Source organism: Oryzias melastigma, linkage group LG20 (assembly GCF_002922805.2).
Source record: "Oryzias melastigma strain HK-1 linkage group LG20, ASM292280v2, whole genome shotgun sequence".
In the NCBI taxonomy this organism is placed as follows: Eukaryota; Metazoa; Chordata; class Actinopteri; order Beloniformes; family Adrianichthyidae; genus Oryzias; species Oryzias melastigma.
Genome location: NC_050531.1, coordinates 18315976 through 18337853, shown reverse-complemented (window position 1 = coordinate 18337853; position 21878 = coordinate 18315976). Strand labels below are relative to the sequence as shown.

General features: G+C 41.8%; 1 protein-coding gene across 6 annotated transcripts in view; it reads right to left on the bottom strand.

Annotated features, from left to right (window-relative positions):
- Positions 1 to 21878, bottom strand: part of nrp1a (neuropilin 1a) — a 77568-nt gene that overhangs the window by 21088 nt on the left and 34602 nt on the right. For all 6 annotated transcript variants that reach the window (XM_024280326.2, XM_036217397.1, XM_024280327.2 and 3 more), the window contains 3 exons: positions 19784 to 19939; positions 15924 to 16090; positions 400 to 555 (listed from right to left, as the gene is read on the bottom strand). In XM_024280326.2, coding sequence (XP_024136094.1) covers positions 400 to 555; positions 15924 to 16090; positions 19784 to 19939 — 479 coding nt within the window. The remainder of the gene's footprint in view (positions 1 to 399; positions 556 to 15923; positions 16091 to 19783; positions 19940 to 21878) is intronic.

Genomic DNA, 21878 nt, shown 5'->3' with positions numbered 1-21878 from the left:
TACTCTGCAAGTTAGGAGGATATACAGTTGGGTATTTCCCCGTTTGCTTGCCGTAGAAACAACAAAATCACATGTGTGATCAGCTGAGGAAAACGGGGAACATGTGAAGGGAGATTCAAAGGTCAGCTTCCTTTGGTATTTCCAAAATGCACCCTGTGATGCCGTAATATGACTTTCTTTTCATTGCAAAATAATTTCATTTAAACTACAAAAATAGGCCCCATCAAAATTAGTCATAAATTCTTACCTCACTTGCAAAAAACTCAGCCAATTGGTTAAGAAAAATGGTCTTACTTTCTTGATTTGATTATTTTTCATGAAATAAGACATTTTTTCATGTAACAAGTGTCTCTTTACTTTCTTAAGATTCACTTTTCACAGTGCAAAGTTCAAACGTACCTTCTGCTTGGAGCCTTCTTTTAACGTGATCCAGTCTTCTCCGTTGGAGCTGACGTCTACTTTGTAGGCCTTGACGTAGTAAATCTTCTGGGTTTCTTGGGAAATAGCTCCTTGGGTACCGATGGCTGAGACAAACCGCAGGAACCCGAGGTCCACCTGAGAGAGACAAAAAGAGGAGGGGCTTGTTTGAGTCTGAGAATATATACCTAAAAGGTCCGTCCAAGATTAGTTCATAGCAGCTCTGGAATAATATCATGAAATCCTTCATTTCGGTCTTTTGTGGAAGAAAAATACATTTTTTTAAGTGCATTGTTGTTCCCATTAGTGTTCCTCTTCATCAGTCTGTACGAGGCTGAAGTCGGCATCTGATTTTTTTGTTTTAAGCTACCAATTTCTACTAACTTTTAAGGGTAAAAATTAGGACTGGGTATGGCCAATCATTTCCACAATCGGTTTGAGCCTGGATCGATTCAATTCAGATTTTTTTTTTTTTTCGATTCTTTAAATCCTCTCAATTCAATAAGATTCAATTCAATTTGGAGTTTACAGAATTTAAACATCTAGACAAATTTATTTAGAAATACATTGGTAATATACAGTGTTACATGGTTTCTCAAATGGAGAAACTCCAAAAATTGCTCTGCCTCTCCTGGAGGGTGTTTCAGTTTGGCCACTAGGTGGCTATCACGCATAGCATTACACCTTATTCCAGAAGAAGAAGAAAGTATGAGGGAAAAAACAGTGCTTTAGACCACAAATGGTTAGTTTAAAAAAATATTTCCACAAAAGAATTTGGAAAATTAATGTCTGTGAGTTTATAAAGATATTCTTTTAGTCAACAATGTATGTTAAGGTTGACTGTGCGTTAGCATTAACCGTCCTATGGGAAATCCCATTGTTCGTTAGCATCAAGCTAGCGGACTTCAGCTGAAGTAGACGGCTCTTTTCCTGTTTCCCCTCTTTTCTGCAAAAAACAACTTTCCAAATACGTTTTTTTTTATTAGCTTTGCTATCTTGGGGGGTTCAATTAAGCGGTCTGCACAGCCGCTTTAAGAAAGCAGTGGATAGATTTTTGATACGTGATGGAACGACGTGACATGTGTCAAAAATAAAGTAGCTTTTCAAAATAAAACTTCCTGTGCAATGAGATTATAAATAAACAGGGAAAAAATTGTAACTTTTTTTTTTTTCTTGGTAGCCAGCTACCAACGGACCATTGGAGACCATTTCATTATACAACAATCAACTGTTATGAAGTTAAAATGCATCCTTAAAGAGTAAATTCTGCAGGAGCTGATGAAAAATACTCCTTTTCAGTTCAATAAGACAGATGAGGACTGATAGAGATAAGTGGTGATGCTCTCAAATAGAACAAACTATAAATAAAAGGCTTTCTTCACACAGGCTGCATGAATAATACAAAGACAAGCTTGAGGAATTAGAATGATCGCCCTTCCATCTCAATCACCTCTGGCCACAGTTTCATCAGCTGCTACCTGGAATTTAATAGACAGCCAACGACAAGATATTCACATTAATGAAAAAGACTCAGGATGACAGCTTAATTTCCTGAGATGGGAGACAAGAGCTTATTGGATAAAAGTGAACGTTGAATAGATCAGGCTCTGCAATCGCATTATCAAAATCGGCCAGGAGGAAAAGGGATACGCGCTGAATTTCAAATATTGTGCCGGTAAAGCTGTTGAAGGGCTATTGCGTTTTCAGCGAGTGTCTGAGGGGTCAGAGCGGCACGTGAGCGTTTGCTTTGTTCTCCGAGCTGGTTTGTTTCCTGTTTGTTTTCTTGAAAAAAAGGATTTATCACTTGAATCCACTCTGCAGGTCTAAGTAAGAAACTTCTTCTGTGGCATTTAGATCACCGCGGAGGCTGCTTAACCCCACATTCCATCTTTTCATCCATGACTGGAGGAAAAAAAAAAGATGGTGCTAAAGTTGTGTAAGAAAAAGCAGCATGCTTAATTTTAACAAGCATTAACACCAGCACTGACAGGATGAGCTGACATTAATGAGGAGTAATGGCGTTGCAGCTGAACGCCAAGGTAATGCTGGGAAGCCATGGTGCTGTGGAACAGGTTTTTGGGGGGGATTGCGATGAGAGACAAGACCCTTTGATGCTGAAGAGAGATGGGAGCTGGCTCTGATGAATGGCAACCAGGGAGCGGAGTAGATTACTGCATTGTCTCGGAGGAAATCATCGGTGTGCACATGCGTGGGCGTGCAGGGAAGACCGACTACAGCAAAATCCTTTGTGTGAGTTTGAGAAGAGAGACAAATGTGTGCAGATATTTCAGATAATTAAAGCCAGGGTTGCGCGTCTCCAAACACATTAACGGAGCTCCGGTGCTGTTAAAGCGCAGAGTTAAAAGTCAGCAACCTGGATGCAGACTTCCCTGCAATACTTGGATATGGCAAAGTGGTTCAAGGGTTTTTTGGACACCTCGGCTAATTTTGCACCGTCAATCAATGGTCTATTTTTGAAATTATGTCAAATATAAGGAACACCAAACTTTAGGGCACATTAAGCGAAACAACACAAATATTCTGTCAGTCAGACAATATTAACTGCGTTCACTAGAACTTGTTCGTAAAGCTGCGTTTACATCATCCTCCAATGAAAAGTTTATGTAAATGTGCGTACATGCGAGTTTTGGCTTTTGCGTTGTAAATATGTTACATTCTCTTGCGTTTCTATAACCGTTTTTGGGCTCTATGTACAAAATGCGTATCGAACACGTGCTGAAAGTTAAACAAGGTTGACTTTAACCAATTAGGAACTCAGCTTTGGAAGTGACGAATGGATGGCGTCCTTTTTAACTCACGGAAGTGACAACCGTTTGAAAATTTCTCATCTAGGAGAAATTACAATTTGACAGCAAGTCTTTTATAAATTGGAAAAAAGCTGTGAAAGAAAGTCTGAAGGACAATTTGCGAGATTTGAACCATTTTAATATTTTGCACCAAGCTTCTTCCAACTCTAGGTGGCGGTAGTGAGCAGGTAAACTGTAGAAAAAGTAAATAATGATGACGCCGCTCCCTGATTGTCCTGTATGCACCCCTATAAATATATATGTCCAAGAATGTGCATTTAGTGCGCTCTTGAAGGCATGTCACATGCCCGTTGTGTCCTTAGCTTAACATGCTATGTTAGCTATGCCACAAGCATTCAACAGAATCTGGTTGCAGACAAGATGGCGGCTGAAAATCTTCAGCCAGAAACAGAAACATTAGCTGGAGGTTGAAATTCCTCAAGATTTCAGAGTTGCAACCACTTTTATAAAAACTTTTTTGTGTGTGTGACTTGGCTTAAAACTGGATTAAAATGTGTCAAAAGAGAGTTAATTATTTATTAAAGGATATCAACAAAAGTGTTTACATTAGAACTTTAGCACCAGACTGGCATTTACGCTTGATCGTGGTTAGTTTAAACTCTTTACGCGATCAACGTGAATTAGCTCTGTCGTGGAGAACAGTGACTTTTCACCGATACAAAATTACTTTATATTAGTAATTTGTTGCATATTGATGAAAAGCCACTTTAATGTGTTTCTTAGCAACCCAAAACCGCTTTTCTCTGCTGATTAGATAATTTGATTGTGTAAGGAGTTATGGTATGTAAAAAAGCATTGCAGGTGGAAAAGGTTTAAAGCTTAAAACACACACACAAAAAAACAAAAAGTCTTTTTTGACCAAAAACGATATTGTGCGATGGGGGTTGGGGGTATGATGTTCTGGTCTTGGATTTCCTTCTGGCTAATGATTTTTAGCCGCCATCTTTTCTGCCAACAGCTCCCACTAGACGTATTAGCCTCATTAGCATATTTACAATAGTTTTAACTCCCAACTTTGTTGACAACATGTAGAAAAACAGATTGATATTGCTAAAACAAAAGCTAACTCCAAATATTGTATGAAACATGTAAAAACAACAGTTTGACACTGCTAGATATTAGCTTTAACTCCTTAACCTTGTTTGCAACATGTAGAAAAAAGAATTATACCGCTAAAACAAACATTACTGTAACTTCGCTAACCCCCAACCTTGTTAGCAGCATGCAAAAAAACACCTTCCAACACTGCTATGTGTTAGCCTCGTGGGCATATTCACAAAAACACCCAACCTTGTTAGCAACTTGTAGAAGAAAACGGAAATTCTGACAGAGTGCTGTGTGCCTCTTCAAGATGCGTTAACATCGGTAAGTACAACCAGAATTAATCCATATATAAGGTTTTTGGATTATATGACACACTGTTGTTCTTTGAAAAAAATTAAGGCTTTTAAGTGCGGAAAATACAATGATCTCCAGCAGGAAAGATGGGTTTAGCCAGAAAACAAGGGCGCAAGAGGATCTCCAAACCAAAAATGGAGCAGTCCTTATCTAAGAGCAAAATAGGGAACCTTTTCTCTACCTCAGAACAATGGCTCTCTCTGCCCCTCAAGTCCAGTTTAAAAAAAAAATAAACAGATGGAAGAAACAAATTAGATCCTGGTATCCCATTTACTCATCAGGATTCAGGAAGAGCCGCAACCAGACACAGATCGCTGTTGTTTCTTGTCAACAGACTTATAGACGGATTTGCAGAAAGTCCCAGATTTCTTTCGAATGCTCTAATAGAAACAAATCAAATCCCATAAGCCTCAGACATTCCCATTTAATAAGCCAGGAGCTTGAATTCTTGCTGCAGGGTAAATGCCTGTATTTGGTGGAGTAGTATGGACACGGCAACGGATGGCAGCAATATCTGCAGTCATCTGGTCTGACTGGCTTAGTTCTGGACTGACAGAAGGGTAGTTTATGGTTTTTCAAATGATTCAACCAAAATCAGTTTATTTGTGAGAAACCTTAGTAGGCTTAGACTTTCTGCAAACACCAGTTGGCACCATTGACTGTAACTGGACTGAGGGAGTCCTCCCCCTAGCATTCCAAACAGGAAGTACCTCCTGGTTCCAAGAAGCCAAAATACCATTGACTTCTATTGCCATGGCTGCAATCCTCCTGCACAGTACCCCTCCCCATTAGGGCAGATCCCAGATGTCCAAAATCAAAACACTTACAAACACTTACATCTATTGAGGAATAAACAGCTATTACTCAGTCATTCTGTTTCTCAGAATAACCATTCTAGCTTTGATATATTTTTATAGCATGTTCTTGCTAATACCATTTCTATTCATTATATATTTTTTTGTAGGGAAAGTTTTTCAAGTTATAATCTTGCCCATCTGGCCTCAATGAAAGCATTTTGTCTCATGCGAACGTTCAGCAAATTTTGTATAGTTCGCTTTCAAGTGAGGCCTTCCAACAAGCTCACTCCTGATTGGTAAGAGTGGCTACCATAGAAACTGTGACTCAGAGCAACTCGGACCAATCACAGCATATTGATGCCATCTAGTGTAGCTCCAATTTGGTGGTGTTCATATTGTGAAAAATTGGTGATTAAATTGACTAATTCCTTTGGAAATAAGCAATTTTCTAAGGGTGATGTCACAATTGCTTAGTCCAGTTCTTGTATATAATCAATGGCTGAGAGTGTACTCTCTTGACTAAATTAATTGCTTTTTGGGGCATCTGCATCAATTTTCAAAATGTGGTCCAGACAAAAATTAGCATGTGTTATTGAGCAAGGTGTGGCCTAAATTCCAACTCTGACCCAGATTGTGCCAGGCACTATGAGAGCCAGGAGTGACCCTAGGCGCATCCAGACTGAATGGATGACAAAGAATGAGGAAAGAGAAGAGTTCACGGAACACAGACAGGTTTTAAAGTCAGCCTGCAACACTGATGCCATGCAAGATGTGAAGGACAGAAGCACGGGGGTCCCCCCAGTGCAGCAGGCGAGATTAATTTCCCAGACAGAGGCTGATAACAGGGCACGGGTAATGAGGAGAGCATGATTTATTAATGGCTGCTTGTTAGTGAAACAGAGACTGCGCTAACAGAGGGAGGTTGCAAGGGTCAGAGAGAGAAGATATTCTGCAGGGATGCTGGGACGCGAAGTCCATCGTAAACCACAGTAACCGCAGGCCCAGATAATGATTACTGCTGGGACTTATTTTAGCTCGGATCCCGGGACTGGCACTCGGTGACCCACATGCATCCACTGAAACGAAGAGGATTCTTCGACTGAGTCATGCCGCTGTAATCACTTAGCAGAAGGTGGGAATTATAACTGTTGATCTGCTGAGCAAACAAATCAAAATCTGCTCCATATCAGGCGTATTGATTGATATCAGGCGCTCAAATGCAACCCAGACACGACCGTCGTGTCTGGAAGGACCACACCTAAGCAGAGAAGAACCAGCCAAGATCTGATGTGCAAGTATCTGGGTTTTGTCAGAGTTTTCTACCTCTGGCTCCACTTACTGTTTTTTTTTTTTTAGTGAATCATGACTTTTGTGTCTCGGCTTTAGCGCTTTCACAAATTGATGGTGTCAGAAAGGTGAGCTAAGATCAGCCATGCTCGGGCTTGTTGTTAAAGCCAGGGCGTGCTTGTTTTTTTGTAATTAACAAGCAGACATTTGAATAGAGGTAAATACTATGATTGCACAGAATAAATGAGTGAAAACGACAAAACAGCCGTCCACATATGAGTGTTTACGTGTTTCGTTTAATTTAAGAGAACTTCTAATTACCTCCCCCCAGTGGAAGCGGTGGGTCTCCAAACCGATGCTCCAGATAAAAGGTTGCAGGATGTATATTTAAAGCTAAAGCCTCGTCAGTGTTGTGCAGGCGCCGCAGGTGGTTTATAAAACCAAAGCGGGGATGAAGTTCAGGAGGCGGCTAAAAGAAAAAGGCGCCCAAACTCCATCTCTCTCTGCTTGATTTGCTTATAATTGAGTTGGCGAGGAGCTGCATGCAGCGATCTGTCCTCTGGAAGAGGAACTAAAATGTTTCTTTTAAATCCATTTCTCTGTTTCCCCCAACAGAGACGGGGGGTGAAATGGCTTCTGTGTGTGTGGGCTGCTGCTGATTGAATAACCAAAGCCTTTGGGGGATTGGTTTATTCTTTTTTTTTTTTTTTCACCACTAGAGACGACAACAGAGAAATGCCAAGGGTGGAAACAAAAGACAGAGCTCCTTGCAGCTGGTGGAGAGGCTCGCTTCAGCAAACTCAACCTCTGTGTGACTGTGAGCATGATATAGCTAAAAGTCATAACATTATTACAAACTAAATCTGATCATAATTACCTGCGCCTTGTAATGAGTGACATTTCTGTTTGCATCTCCAAAGGCAGCACTTATATAGCAGCTTTTGGCAATCTGCCCGGCAATTTCACCCACGGTGGGTGGTGGAGGGAGCCTGCAGGAATAACTCCCTTCACCTGAGAGTGTAATTAATCCTTGTTTCATGAAAATTGTATCACGACAGGACCTGCGAGCTCCACTCCCGACCTCTCCCATCTATCACATCATTCACCTGACAGAATTACGGTTTATTTTTAGCTCCCCGACACCTCTTCGGCGGCATTAAATTATGCATGTCTTCCTGTGCACCAATCATCTGTTATACGGCCAATGAACGACGTGTTACTCATGCTGCGGCGTGATAAAAATCAAAGGCGGTCGTTGCTTGTGAAACGTCTTCAGACTCCTGAATCACTCCCAAGCCTTCCCACAGACGCACGAGTCACATGCTGAGTAATGATTACAAAAGCAAGAGTCAGGGACGAGGATAGAAAATAGGCCGGCCAGAGGCTAGAGTGTGTCTGGAAGCTGCTTTTTTCCCAGAGCGCATTGCTGCACATGACTGCTCACTGATGACTGCGCAGGAATGGCTCTCGAGCTACGTTCAATGGGCGTTCAAGCGACCACTTTCAGTAAAAAGTTATGGCAAGCAAGGAGGATCATGAATCACCAGGAAGACTGCTGTAAACAATGGCAATACGGCAATCAAAAGCCCAGTTTTTATGCACGTTTTAAAAGTGGCATGTTATTTACGCCATCTTGTGCTGTCCCAAAACGTTTAAAAGCACACGTCCAAAAGTTTTTATTGTGTCACATCTGGGCTGCCTAACCAAAACTACCAAAAGACAAATAAACAAACACCGCAAACTAAGACTACCAACCCCAAACTAAAATCACAAAACCCAGAAGTCTAAGACTCCTGAGGACAATGAGGGAAAAAAGACTGAAACAAAACCAGGGCAACAAAACCTAAATCTCAAACCCAGCTGCCTCCTTGGTGAGACTACCTCCGACTTAAACTCCTGGCAGGCGCTAATTCAGATCATTTGCCCCACCTGCCAGGTGAGCAGAATGGCAGGGCATGTGACACCTCCACCCATAATTTTGTGAACATGTGAGTTGGCAAGTCCTGCAAAATAAAAAGCAAACATCACAAGAAAAAACAAACATTTAGAGGTTTAACAAAGGAGGGACAGAGACAGAAGGATAAAGTGAGTGAGGCAGGGTGTATAACAGTGTTGGATAACCGGTTTGGGCCTGGTACCGGTTTAGCTCCGGTACCGCATCTGTTCTGGTGTTGGGTTAGGGTACCAGGTAGGGTATTGTTGCGCTACGCATTGCGGTATTGGATCAGTTCTGGTTTGCAGCCCAGAGGCTGGGGATCCGTGATTTAACGGAAACAGCCAGTAGGTCAAAAAACGACAAGTTGAGAACACCAGAAATATCAAAGTGACGCGGAACAACCGAACATCAATATGTGACGACTTGGGAGTCAGAATGTGTCGCAAACACATGTAAATGCATATTTCGGGCTTCCACTTTCTACAGTCCTGCATTCATGCATAGATATATACGTTTTTATGACTTTTTTCAGGCTCTACTAACAAAACACGTGGCCATTGAAGAGACGTTACAAGCTAGGCCAGGTCAAACTTTGACCAATCAGGGACCCTGATTTGGTCACGTATGGATGGTGTTGTCTGTAATTAACGGAAGCACAGACTGTTTTACAATAGATAATAGAAAAAAAAATACATTTTTGCGGTACATGCCCAGCCAGAGTTATATGACCCCAAGTCTTTCATGTATCGCAATAAAACTGAAAGAAAACGCCTGAAGTATGATTTGTGATATTTACACCACTTTAACATTTCACTGCATGTGGCGAACATGTGCAAGTAAACAGCAGATAAAGAACTAGATATATGGCATTACCTGCAATAATGCTAGTGTGAATGCTGAAAGCTGAATGTGGCTGCTGCAGATGCAAGAGCTAATAGCTGAAAATGCTGAAACTGATAACTAGCTAAAAATGCCAAAAACGACAGCTGAAAAGGCTAAAACTAATAACTAGCTAAAAATGCTGAAGCTGATGGCTGAAATTGCTGAAACTAATAACTAGCTAAAAATGCTGAAGATGATGGCTGAAAATGCTGAAACTGATAACTAGTTAAAAATGCCAAAAACGACAGCTGAAAAGGCTGAAACTAATAACTAGCTAAAAATGCTTAAGCTGAAAGCTTGCCAAAATATTAGCTAAAGACCAAATCGCCCCCCCCCCCAAAAAAAACTGGAAAATGTCTAATTTAGCCCAGACAGCTAGCAAAATGCTAAAATATTAGCTAAACTTCAAATTAGCCTAAAAAACTGAAAAGATGTCTAAATTAGCCAAAAAACAAAAATCATGATACTAAAATATTTACAAATTTCCAAATTAGTCTCTAAAAAAAATGTAAAGATCTCTAAATTAACCGAAAACAGCTAGCATGTTGCTAAAATAAAAAAAGCTAAACTCCAAATTAGTCTAAAAACTGGAAAGCTGTCTAAATTAGCAAAAAACAGTTAGCATGCTGCTAAAAAAGAGCTAAACTCAAAGTTGCCCTAAAAACCCAGTAGTTGCTCAACATTTTAAAGTTTGAATGGTGTCTGTAGCCAAAAGTATGCAGAAGTTCACGTTTGAAAAAATTTTTTTGAAGGATTTGAACAATTTCTCATTAATTTCCTATGGGGTATACTTTGCTCAATCTTTCAAAAACTATAAAGTTTATGAATACCAAACATACAAGCAGTAATGTCCTGAACGAGCTGAACGTTTTGACACCAAAATTGCTGAAACTGTGATTGAGTTTTTACATCCTAAAAACATGTGGGAAACCTCGCATTCACACAAAAAGCAGAATATGCCCCTCCCTGCTGCCCAGTATGAACACCATGTGCTGTACGGACACACGTGACGCGCATTCAAGAACGGATATTCTTAAACGGCCATCACAAGTCCAATGTGTCCGTAGCTTCAGGCGTTTTTCCGTTGCTGAAGTTTGAACTGATCAGTTCCTTTCGTCTCTGTGTACTTCTGCTTTGCTGTTTCATTTCATTACATCATGCCATCCTTCATGCTTTGATTTGCAGTCCCACTTCTTGGCGCGCGTGTGGGTCTCTATCCCCTTCATTGATTCCCCAGTCAAGGGACGCAGATGGCATCCTCAGTTTCCATCCCTAAGACACGGCGATGACTTCACCGGCAGCTGGATCCCAGTCATGCCGCACTTCATAAAACGGAGAAGTCGCTGTTGATTACAGAGTCCACGCTCTGATCGCTCGGCAGTACCCTGAAATGTGGACGGAAGTAGGAAAGGAGACGCAACGACAAAAAAAAGGTTGTTTTTGCAAACCCTATCGTAAACTGAAAAAGGAGAAAGCAAAACAGGATGCGTGGTAGTTCAGCACCCTCCCCCCCATCACGCTTTTGTCAAGGAAGTGTGCAATCAGAAGTCATTCTTCTGATCAGCTGGCTGTTTGCTTTGCAGATCAGAGGAAAAACATGGTCAACACAAGTCCTCCTTTAGGTTCACAACTGCCATGTCAAAGCTATTGTTCTGCAGCCTCTACCTCCAGATGAGTCATACGGGACGGAGATAAGCAAGCACTTTGTGCCAACAAACACTTTTATGCCTCGTAGTTTTTGTCAAGAGATTAAAGCTTCCTTGCATCAGATGAACAGAGAGGTGCCAGGCTTATCTCCTTTTGTGATTAAACAATGCGCGCAATCAGAGACGCTGATGAATGCTACTGGTAAATAACGCAGGACGATTGTAGGCAATGGAGGAAGCAAGATTGTAGATCCGTACAGGATAAGATACAGTGTGAATTCCCATTATGACATTCTCAATATGGAGGCTTTCAGGTATTGACAGTCTCTCCAAGACAGTCTAAATTATTGATGTGGTGCGATCAATAGCAGCTGCCCGACAGAGTCTTGGAGTCGGTCTTTTATTGGACCATTCGGATGCCGTAGACCTTTGGTGGCCGTCAGGCGCTTCTTCCTACAAAGTCATTCCCCATCATGTCTTAGTTATTCCCAAATGTTCCCAGAGGAGCCATTAAAGGAGTCTGTAAACATGCCATACCTCCCCCCCTTGGAGAAAATGTGTTGCACAGACGCAAGTTTTTCCACCTTGTCAAAGCGGTGCCAGTTCATAAAGGACGGCAGGTCATTGACTGGTTTGGAACGGTCTTGTCTCATTTATTTCACCGCAACTTAACCCCTCAGCCACACTCTGGCCCAACAGGAAGTGAGGACCGTTTGCTTCTTTTGTTTCCCGGCACAAAACCTCCACAAAGGACATCTGTCCATCTCTGCACACCCAAAGCCTTGATTAATGACCTAGCTAACCCAGCGTTCAATAGAGAACCCCACCAATCTAATTAGCCGGCGAAGAGCCTCTCCGCAGCGGGAAAATAAATGAAAAATCTAGATCTTGCTCAGAACAGAAAAGCAGAGCCAGCCCAGGAATCAAAGGCCGCCTGTCATGAATAATAAAATCGTCTGCAGTCGGGGAATGATCATGAAATAAATAATGAATTGATTACTATGCATCAGACTGTGCACAGAGATGATTTGTACACGCCGCGAGGGTGCCTGAGCTTGTTGTAACACAGCGGACTGACTTAATGAAACAGGAATGAGAGATTCTGCTCTTTTAATAGCACTTGTGATAATTGGAGCTCAGGCTGCTCGGCACAAGTGCGCCGCATTTCTTAGAAAACATAAATTACGGGACTCTTCTGCTGCCTTTTGAAATGGGGAGCGAGTCGGCGCTTCTTTCATCGACTCGGTGAAATCAGCCAGATTTCAGTGCCAAGGCGAGTCCTCAACGCGATCGATATCATAGCAGGGAGAGGCGGCGGATCGCTTGAGAGGCAAAAGGACGAAGCGCCAGACGGTTCAAGCCCTGTTTCTTGGTTTGCTCCACTCAAACACATGCTGCTTTCCTCTGCAGGACAATATGGACTCTGTCACTCACCCAGAACCCCAAACACACCGGCATGCACCGGACCATAAACCTGCACACTCGGTTGCACCCTGATTAAATTAGTATGACCAAAAAAAAAAGAAGTAGGGGTCTTCAAGATTTCATTGGTATAATAAAGGAAAAGCTTGTTTATGACTTTCCCTGAGCAAATATTTGGCTTCGGGTCGACTCCGTTATTCATCCCTTGAGGAATACGCCGCGGCTAAACTTTCAGCGATGAAGCAAAAAAAAGTGTAGGGAGGAAGAAAAGAACGACAGGCTGGGTATTCACGAGCCTTTAAAGCTGTGGGTCAATAAATCAAACATACTGCAGAATGCATCTAGGTAGTGCTGTGTGTCACTGGGGGGTTGGCGATATGAGTGGACTTAGGATATGTGTCTTATCACTGCCAAACCAAGAAGGAACTAAATCCTTAATCTTCCCCCATAAAGTTCCCTTGGTGGGTAATGATCGCTTTGTACAGATAAGCTGAAACAGAGAAATATGACAGTGTGTGTGTTTGTGTGAATCCGGGCAGGATGCCTGTACTAAGTCTGAGCGCATGCGAAAGCCTCCTCCGCTATCGGCTAAGAGGACGTTATCAGGCAGGACAGGAAGACAGACACAGAGGGGGACGCAGGAGGACAGGCAGATAGTGACAGGAGGAGAGGGCGTGGGGCGCTTTTTCAGCTCCGACGGGACAGCGGGCGACTGCTTTTTAATCTTTTATGGAGAAACTGTGTCCAAACAGCGCAGAACATCTGCGCTCAAGAAAAGGTTTTTTTAACCTCAGGCTCTGCCCACATCAGTGAATGCCAGCTCCAAAAATACATTCCCGATTTAAGAAGAAAGTCAGAATCTGAGATGGCTTTCACAGTGACTTGGTCTCATTGGCCGGGGATTGACCTTATTCCTTTTTTGTCTTTTTGAGTTAAACACAAACACAGCAAGTCAAAACAAGTCAAGCTCGGACTAAGAAGTCATAGGAACAAGTCATCCTGGCAGTTCTCTGACTATGATATATTGATGTTTATCAATGAAACCTGTTCCATCAGTGCAAGGATTATCTCTATGTATGGGCTTTCTGCACACTCCCAACTCGTCAAATGCTGACGTTTGGTTAAGGACCCCTTCGTGTCCCTTTTTGACGATTTTAGTGTCCCTAACCCGTCGTTTTTTTTTTTTTAAAAGCGCTGGATGTTTCCATTAAATCACGGGTTGCCATCCTCCGGGCCGCAAACTGGAACTAGTCCAATACTGGGACGTGGAGCGCACCGGTAACCTAACCCAGTACCGATTTGTCTCTGGTACCACATTCAGGCCTGGTTGGCGACAGGTACCGCGTCCAGTGCCTCAAGGGTACTGGTATTGGGTTGGGGTACCTGTACCAGCCGAATCCTAAAGACCAGTCCGCATACGGTACCGCATCCAGTACCTCATCCAGTACAGTGTTTGGTGATGGGTTAGGGTACTGGTACTGGGTTAGGGTGCTGGTACCGGCTGTATCCTGAGGACCAATCCGCGTACGGTATCGCAGCTGGTACAGAGTCCTGTGCAGGTGTAGGGTACTGGCCGCGTCCTCAGGACCAGTCCGCGTCCGGTACCAAATACCGCGTACTGAGGGTTGCAGACCCTTGATTTCACAAACAGCCAGCACGTCAAAAAACTACTAGTTAGGGACGCCTAAATTGTAAAAAATTCGACGGGAAAGGGTCCTTAACCAAACATTAATAGGTGATGACTTGGGAATGAGAATGACTGTATATGAGAACTGGAGCAAGTGAGTGTGATGTCATCCATAGAAATTGTTAAAGTCAAATTAATTGCAATTTTTTTTCGCTGCCATCTTGTAGCCAGATGACGTCAGTTATTAGTGACTGGTCAAAATTGCTTTGGGTCACATTTCTATGGCAACCACTCTCGCTAATTAGGAGTGAACTTGTTGGAAGGACACACCTCTACCACTAAAAGTGGGCTACATAAAATCTGTCCAGACGTTCAACATCAGACCATATACTTTTATGGAGGCATCTGATTGGTCAGTTTATAACTTGAAAAACTTGAACTACAGAAAAAAATATATAATGAAAAAAAATTAGGATTATCAAGAGCATGTTTAGAAAAGTATCAGACTAGACTGGTTTTTCTGACTATTAAAACGACTGACTTATAGCTGTTTATTTCTTAATAGAAGTTTATGGAATTTTGACTTCTTGGAACCAGCAGGTACTTCCTGTTTGTAATGAAGGGGGGGGTCACTCAGTCCACTTCTCTTGTACAGTCAATGGCTTTTTTTTATTTATTTTTTTTTATCCCAACCAGCATTTTACAATGCTTACATCACATCATCTCTTTATTTCTGCTCTTTGGTTCTGATTTGATAAACTGTAATCACACTGTGGTTAACACACCAGGGTTCACTTGCAAGTGAACAAGAATGCTTATTTTATCAAATGTTTGTATTATTTTTTTTGTCTATAATAGATTTTTAAAAAGCTTTTACAAAAGTGTATAAGATCCAAATGTATGTTCTTTACTTTTGTAAAAATATATTTTGAAGGTAAAAAGGGTATTGGTTCTAAAAGGGTATTGATTCTGTTACTGTGATGGAAATAAGATGGTACTTAATCAAAATAAAACAAAAACTTGTGAATCTTTCAGATATATCCAGGAATTTGATCCCCAGATACTTCTGTGCTCAACTTTAAGGTTATCGATTAAGTCTCAAAATTTTGGCTTTAACCTCAAAACTTTGACTTTAGTATAACACACTTTTAAAGATTTCTAAACTAACATAATAACTCAAAAAAAAAAAGCACACACACACACACACACCAAGCTGAAAGAACTTTTAGTATTTTACTTATGTTCAGACTTCTCTTTTCTTACTTTTATGAACTCACTTCTACTTTCACTTCCTCTCGGGGTTTTCTGAATCACCTGATTTCTCAAGCCTCTTTAAAAAAAGAAATATAGCCCTGAGCCAACAACAGTCGGGCAAACTTTGAAAACTTTCTTGTTTCCTTCTGATCTGTACAGTCAAACATTGTTATTTAGCCTAAAATCTGCAGCCTGGTGAACAAACTACTTCCTGTTCACGCGCACATGTGCACACGCTCACGGGTGTTATGCTGGATGTTTGTGGTTGTGTGGGGAGATATTTTCTGAAAAGGAGCGGAGAAAGACACTGATTCTGTGGTTGATCTGTTGCACAGATGTAGTCGTAGACAGTGACTCATCAGAAAGACGATGACTTTGCGGCTGCCTCCGGGAAAGAGTTTTCCGTGGTGTGTTGAAGAGATGTGTTACCTGAATCCACTCCTTGTTGGTGTCGTCCGCCGGCGTCCAGGCGTTTTCGTAGTAGTTGAGGCGAGAGCGCTCCGGGGACCAGCTGGGGTTGTACTGGGAAGAGGCCATGATTTGGTCTGATGTGATCTCCCCCGATTCCATTCCCAGAGGGTCGCTGCAGTCGAAGTCTGAAAGGGCAAAGGGAGTCAGAAATGAAGACAAGGATGAAAGGGGGAGAGTGGAGGATGTTCTGCTGACGTGTGAGCCAGCGGAGTGGAGTCAGCATCCCCGTAGTGCCGAGGCTGGTCTCCGGGGAGGGGGCCACCACATGTCAGGCACTCAGCTCTGCTGCTCGGAGCGGGCCATCGGCCGGGCCTCTGTAAATCCTTTTCTCTGTAGTTTTAATGGAAGCTGGATGGAAGCGTTCCACATTAAGACGTAAAAATGTCTTCATAAAACATTCAGTGCGGTTTACGCCGGTATTAGACTTTAGAGCGACTTCTCTCCGGTTATTTTTTTTTTCCACTGACTGAATCTGTTTACCTCACCTCCCTCAGGGCAGTTTATCTTTTTTGCAAACAGTAACTTATTTTTTTGTGAGTGAGTGTGTTTATTATCTGGATCTGGATGTCATATTTCACACTCAATGGCCCAAAGCTTTGGTGCCAGGAGGTGACTTCCCTTGTTTGTGTTGACATGGGGGTCGCTGTTCTCGGCTCTATGGCCGAAGACTCTGCTGGGTCACTTTGAGGTCAACCTGAGTAACCTCTGTGGGTCAGACGGGCTGACCCCGTTGAGGAGCAACGGTTGGAATGAAGTCCCTAACATAGGCCATACTAACATATATCCTGCTATTGTTTGGTCATATTTGTCTTTAAAGAGGTCATAAAAGAATATATGTGCAGGACTGTGGAAATAGTGCAGCCTGAAAGCTAACACAGGTGGTCTCCCCATCTGCTGCAGGCTGAGCTCACTCCTGGTCAACGGATTTTACAGCATAGCTGCATATGCATGCGCCGGTACACGCGAGTCTGTATCTGCGCAAATGGGGAAACATTCTTTCAGACTTTTTTACACCCAGACTCATGGTGTAAGAAGCACAAAGAGGCGACTGTTGTGTGCTCAGTCTATCTGATCATGTGGGTTACCGAGCACAGTTGATAGCTGAGAAGATAGAGGGCGAACAAAGAGATTCAGGCCAAGAGAAACTTGTTGGAACTATCAAACAAAACCCTCTTTTCAGCATCTTATCGCCTCCATCAGATTCCTCCCATCCCTCCTTAAGGAGATATGGGATGGGACTCCCAGAGGATATTTAAGTGTAATTAAAAACATGTTTTTTTTTCTATTTTTTTTCTTTGTACAAATGAGTTCATATAAGTTCTGGGCTAGACTGAAGAGATTGGTTTTTTTTGTAAATGAGTGTTACATGTATTTATTCCAGGTTAATCAGTTTAAAATTTTTCACAACAGATTTACTTTTATAAGAATGTACATTTTTCTAGTATTTTATTTTACAGTTATCTTAAAGAATCAATATGTTTTTTAAGTCTGTAACACCTAAGATGATGCCAGGAACACAAAATAAGACACTGTCTTTGAAATACTGTAACTCCTCGACTGTTTATGTGATCAACATAAATCATCCAAAGCTTCTTTTCAAGTCAGATTTTGCAGCTTTACTAATGTAAAGTGCTGTATTGCTTTCCTAGCATAAAATATCTGGCAACTTTACAAGCGTGAAATTTTGCAATACTTTATTCTTTTAAACGTCTGCAAAAAATTTGACTACTATAGTGTTACATAACTTTATGAGTATATAGTATTGCATACATTTACAAGAATAATGTTACATAGCTTTATAAGCATTATTTTTTGAATAACTTAATGAAGTGTAAAGTGTTGTTGAACTTTACGACCACAAAGCGCTTCATATTTTATGAAGGTAAAGTTTTAGTTAACTTTAAGAGCATAAAATGTTCCATAATTTTACGAGTGTAAAGTGCTGCAAAATTTTACTTGTGTTAAGTGTTGCATAATTTTACCAGCATAAAGCGTAATATTAATAGCTTAAAGTGTTGAATAATTTTTACAAGTGTTAAGTGGTGCATAATTTCTCCAGCTTAAAGCTAAGAATCATTTTACAAGCGTAAAGTATTAGATAACTTTACTAGCGTAAAGTCTTGCAAAATTTTACTCGCGTAGAGTATTGCAAAAGTTTACTAGCATAAAGGGTTGAATAATTTTAAGAGCGTAAAGTATTAGATAACTTTAAGAGTGTAAAATGTTGCATAATTTTATTAATGTAAAGTGTAGAATAATTTCACTAGCGTAAAGCGTTAAATAATTTTACGAGTGTAAAGTGTTGCATAATTTTACTAGCGTAAAGCGTTGAATGATTTTACGAGTGTAAAGTATTGGATAACTTTAAGAGTATAAAATGTTGTAAAATTATTTTATGCTTTACGCTAGTAAAATAATTCTACACTTCACACCCCTAAAATTATGCAAGTGTAAAGCATTAAATAATTTTAGAAGCGTAAAATATTGCATAATTTTACGAGTGTAAAGTGTTGCATAATTTTACTAGCGTAAAGCGTTGAATGATTATACAAGAGTAAAATATTGCACAATTTTACTAGCGTGAAGTCTTGCATAATTTTCCCAGCGTAAAACGCTGTACTATGTCACAAGTGTAAAGTTAAAGTGTATACTTTACAGGTATAAAGTGTTGCAACACTTTACGAGCGCGCAAAGATGAATAACTTTGCTAACGTAAACTGTTGCTTGAAAGCCGCTTTTCTCCGTAACAGATCCACTACTTACGTTGATTACAGTACCTCACTAGTGTAAAGTGTTGCATATGGACGCAAAGCTAATTACATAAATGGTTGAAGAGTTACGGCAGTCAAAAGAATGTAAACATTGGATCTAAAGCTGCAGTGTTGACCAGTAAAATTTGCTAGTAAGGGGAAAAAAAAATAAATGTACATTTTGGATGAAGAAATTCAACTGGTTCAAGCCTAAAAAAGGCAAAGAGATTCCTTCAGGGATTTATCTGCGGTGGAAACATCAGAGTTTATGGTGGAGACCGAGCGACTGGCTTTAAAGTCGAGGTATTTAGCGATCGTAACTCAGTCGTTTCACTGCGGCTCTTAAAAGTTGATTTGTGTAATCTTATCTCCGATGTGTGATTAAAAGCGTTCATGCAGCTCAGAAAAATGACATCAGCAGCCGTCGCTGCGATCATTACTCGGAGACAGGCCCGCTTTGCTCTCTGCGTGTGCGCATGTGAGCACTCGCAGCGCCTGTGGGTGAGATTAAATCCCTTTTTTTCGGGTTCTGATAAGTAGACTTGTTGAATCGCCCCGGCTGCCATTCAAAGACTCTCTGTGAGCGCATGTCTTTGTGTGTTGGGGTGGTCTTGCTGCCGGACAGATTTATGACTCTTACCAGCGCTCCTCTTCCTTAATGAAATGTTTAGATGGAGCGTTTTGCAAAATGGGGTCGCGGGGGTCGAGCCCCGTGACAGCGATGCCGCATGTAAATGCCCTTAGGTGGGGGTTGTTAGTGTGTGTGTGTCCAGGCTTTCGGGGGCGGACTGGGACACTAGTGTAAAGGCAAATCTTGTAAACTCCTGGTTCTGCAGCACATTGTCCAAACAAAGACGCAGAAGGCGCTTATTTAATAACTCTTAAACTCCGTTTAACGAGTGGGAATCTGCAGTAACGGGACGACATCTGCTTCTTCTTACAAATACTCCTCTGGTGGTAACTTCCCTGCTGTCAGTTTTCTTAACTGAACAAACACCTCCACCTTGATTTTTTTTTCCGTATTTTTACATGTTTCTGTTCTCCTTCTGTTTTCTTTGAGCGGCTCACCCTCCGGGACGGTCCTCTCGATGACGGTGAAGTTGGCGGAGAAGCCCTCCTTGGCGATGGCGCTGTCGGAGTTGATTGTCAGGGCCAAAATGCCCGTGTAGGAGATGATTCGGCCCGGAGTGTTCTGCCCGCAGTACCTGCCGATGTAAGGGCCAACTGTGGAGAGAACAGAGAGCAAAAGAAGTGAAATGTTTGTCTTTCACAGTCAACCTAGAAAAAGCTGAGGAGGGTTTGAGCGTTAACCCCGCTTTCCTGTGGCGGCGGTGTTAAATGTGGAATGTGACTGACACTATGAGGATGTGGGGGTCTCTTGGACTGAAAGGAAAGGCAAATAAAAACTGACGAAAACAAGGATGGAGAGAAAAGGATGAAGGTGAGGAAGAGCAATGACCTTGCCCCATGCTCTTTGATGTGCGCCGTGATCCATGCACATTTATGAGTGCGCGCTCCTGTCAGTGTGCAGGGACCTGCAGCTTATCTGTGATTAGTAATGCTGTGATCAGCGGCGAGTGACAGTCCTGCCTCCCCGCGGCCTCCTGTCATCCAGAACATGCCACTTGCAGCCCGGCTAAGACATGAAAGGCAAAGGCCAGGCCGTGGGGGGTTATGAGGCGGCGGCGTGATGCCTCAGATTAATCTTTATAAAGCAGGTGCCTGGCGAATGTCCCTGAGAATACTGTGAACCCAGAAGCTGAACGGGGGTTAAAAAAAAAAAAAGCTATATCTGGTGGATTATCTGCATGACTCCCCCGCTCGATGAAATTTTAAAGAACCTCGCTATGAACTCTGCGTCCTGCCTGCCTCCAGTTCCTCAGGGAAGATGCAGCAAGGAGCGGAGGTTCTTTCTTCAAACTGCTCCTGCCCACTGAGGTGTGCTTTAAAGGGTGGCGGCCCGGGGAGGTGTGACTCCCCCTGCTGCCAGCCCAGACATCTCCCAGCTCAACACAGTCCGTCTGTGCTAATGCATTATCGAGCGGAGAGGCGCAACGGGAAACGCCTGGCAAAAGCCGACACACTATTTCTTTCCTGTGGCTTATTTTTATACAGCGCTGTCTGTCACATGCGTCAGGCCCGGAAGGTGCGATGCCACATGAAGCGTGAATGTCCACTTTCTGCCCTGGAAAGACGAAAAGGGCATTTATTTCCTCCCCTTTTACTTATAATGGTTTTGTATGCAACTCAGCAGTTAAGGTAAAGGAAGTGCTCCAATTTAGGAGGTCATATTGCTCTGATTCTGAAAAATCTTTAAGAATCTCCATCAACCGGATTGTTGGAAATAAAGAACTCACTCATGGAAATGCACACATTTTTAGGGACCAACAACTAAAAGTTACCATCTTTAGCTATGTGAGCTTTATAGACCCACTTCAATCATCGTTTGATCTATTGTAAAAGTGTTCCCAGTGTTTTTTTTATTATAATTGTCATTTTTAGCCTAATTGTTTTCAAAAAATGGACATAATGGCTACAGAGCAGCAGTAGTTTATCAGGAATCCACCTCTGAGTTATGGCTGGGACCGTTTGTTAGGGTGGAGCAACCCCACCCCTCTTCCCCTCACCATTGCTTCTACTCTCCTTAAAGCAGGAGCTTGTGGCCAACCTGCGTAATTTCTACATCATGCTCCTGATTCTCAACGATTTGTACGAAAAAAATACAGCACTTTTTACGTTATAGAGATCACAGTAAATAGCCTATTTTGAAACTTATGTCATACATATGGCGAACCAAATTATGAGGTGCAGTAAGTGACAAGAGTTAGCGATTACTCCGTCTTTCAATCGAATTTTAACTATGTTCACAGTAATTCTAAAACTTAGCTATGACATGCTACATGTTAGCTACGTTAGAAGCATTAGCCACATTAGCGTAGTCACAATATCACTAACTCCCAACCTTGTTAGTGACACATAAAGAACAGACTGATAGAGCAAAAATAAACGTTACTGTCACTAAGTTAACTCCCAACATTGTAGGTAACACATAAAAAGCTCAATCCGACACCGCTACATCTTAGCTGCGTTTACATATTTTCAATAACAGCCAAACTTATATGCAACAAGTGATAAAAAAACTGAGCTAAAGCTAGCTAAAAAT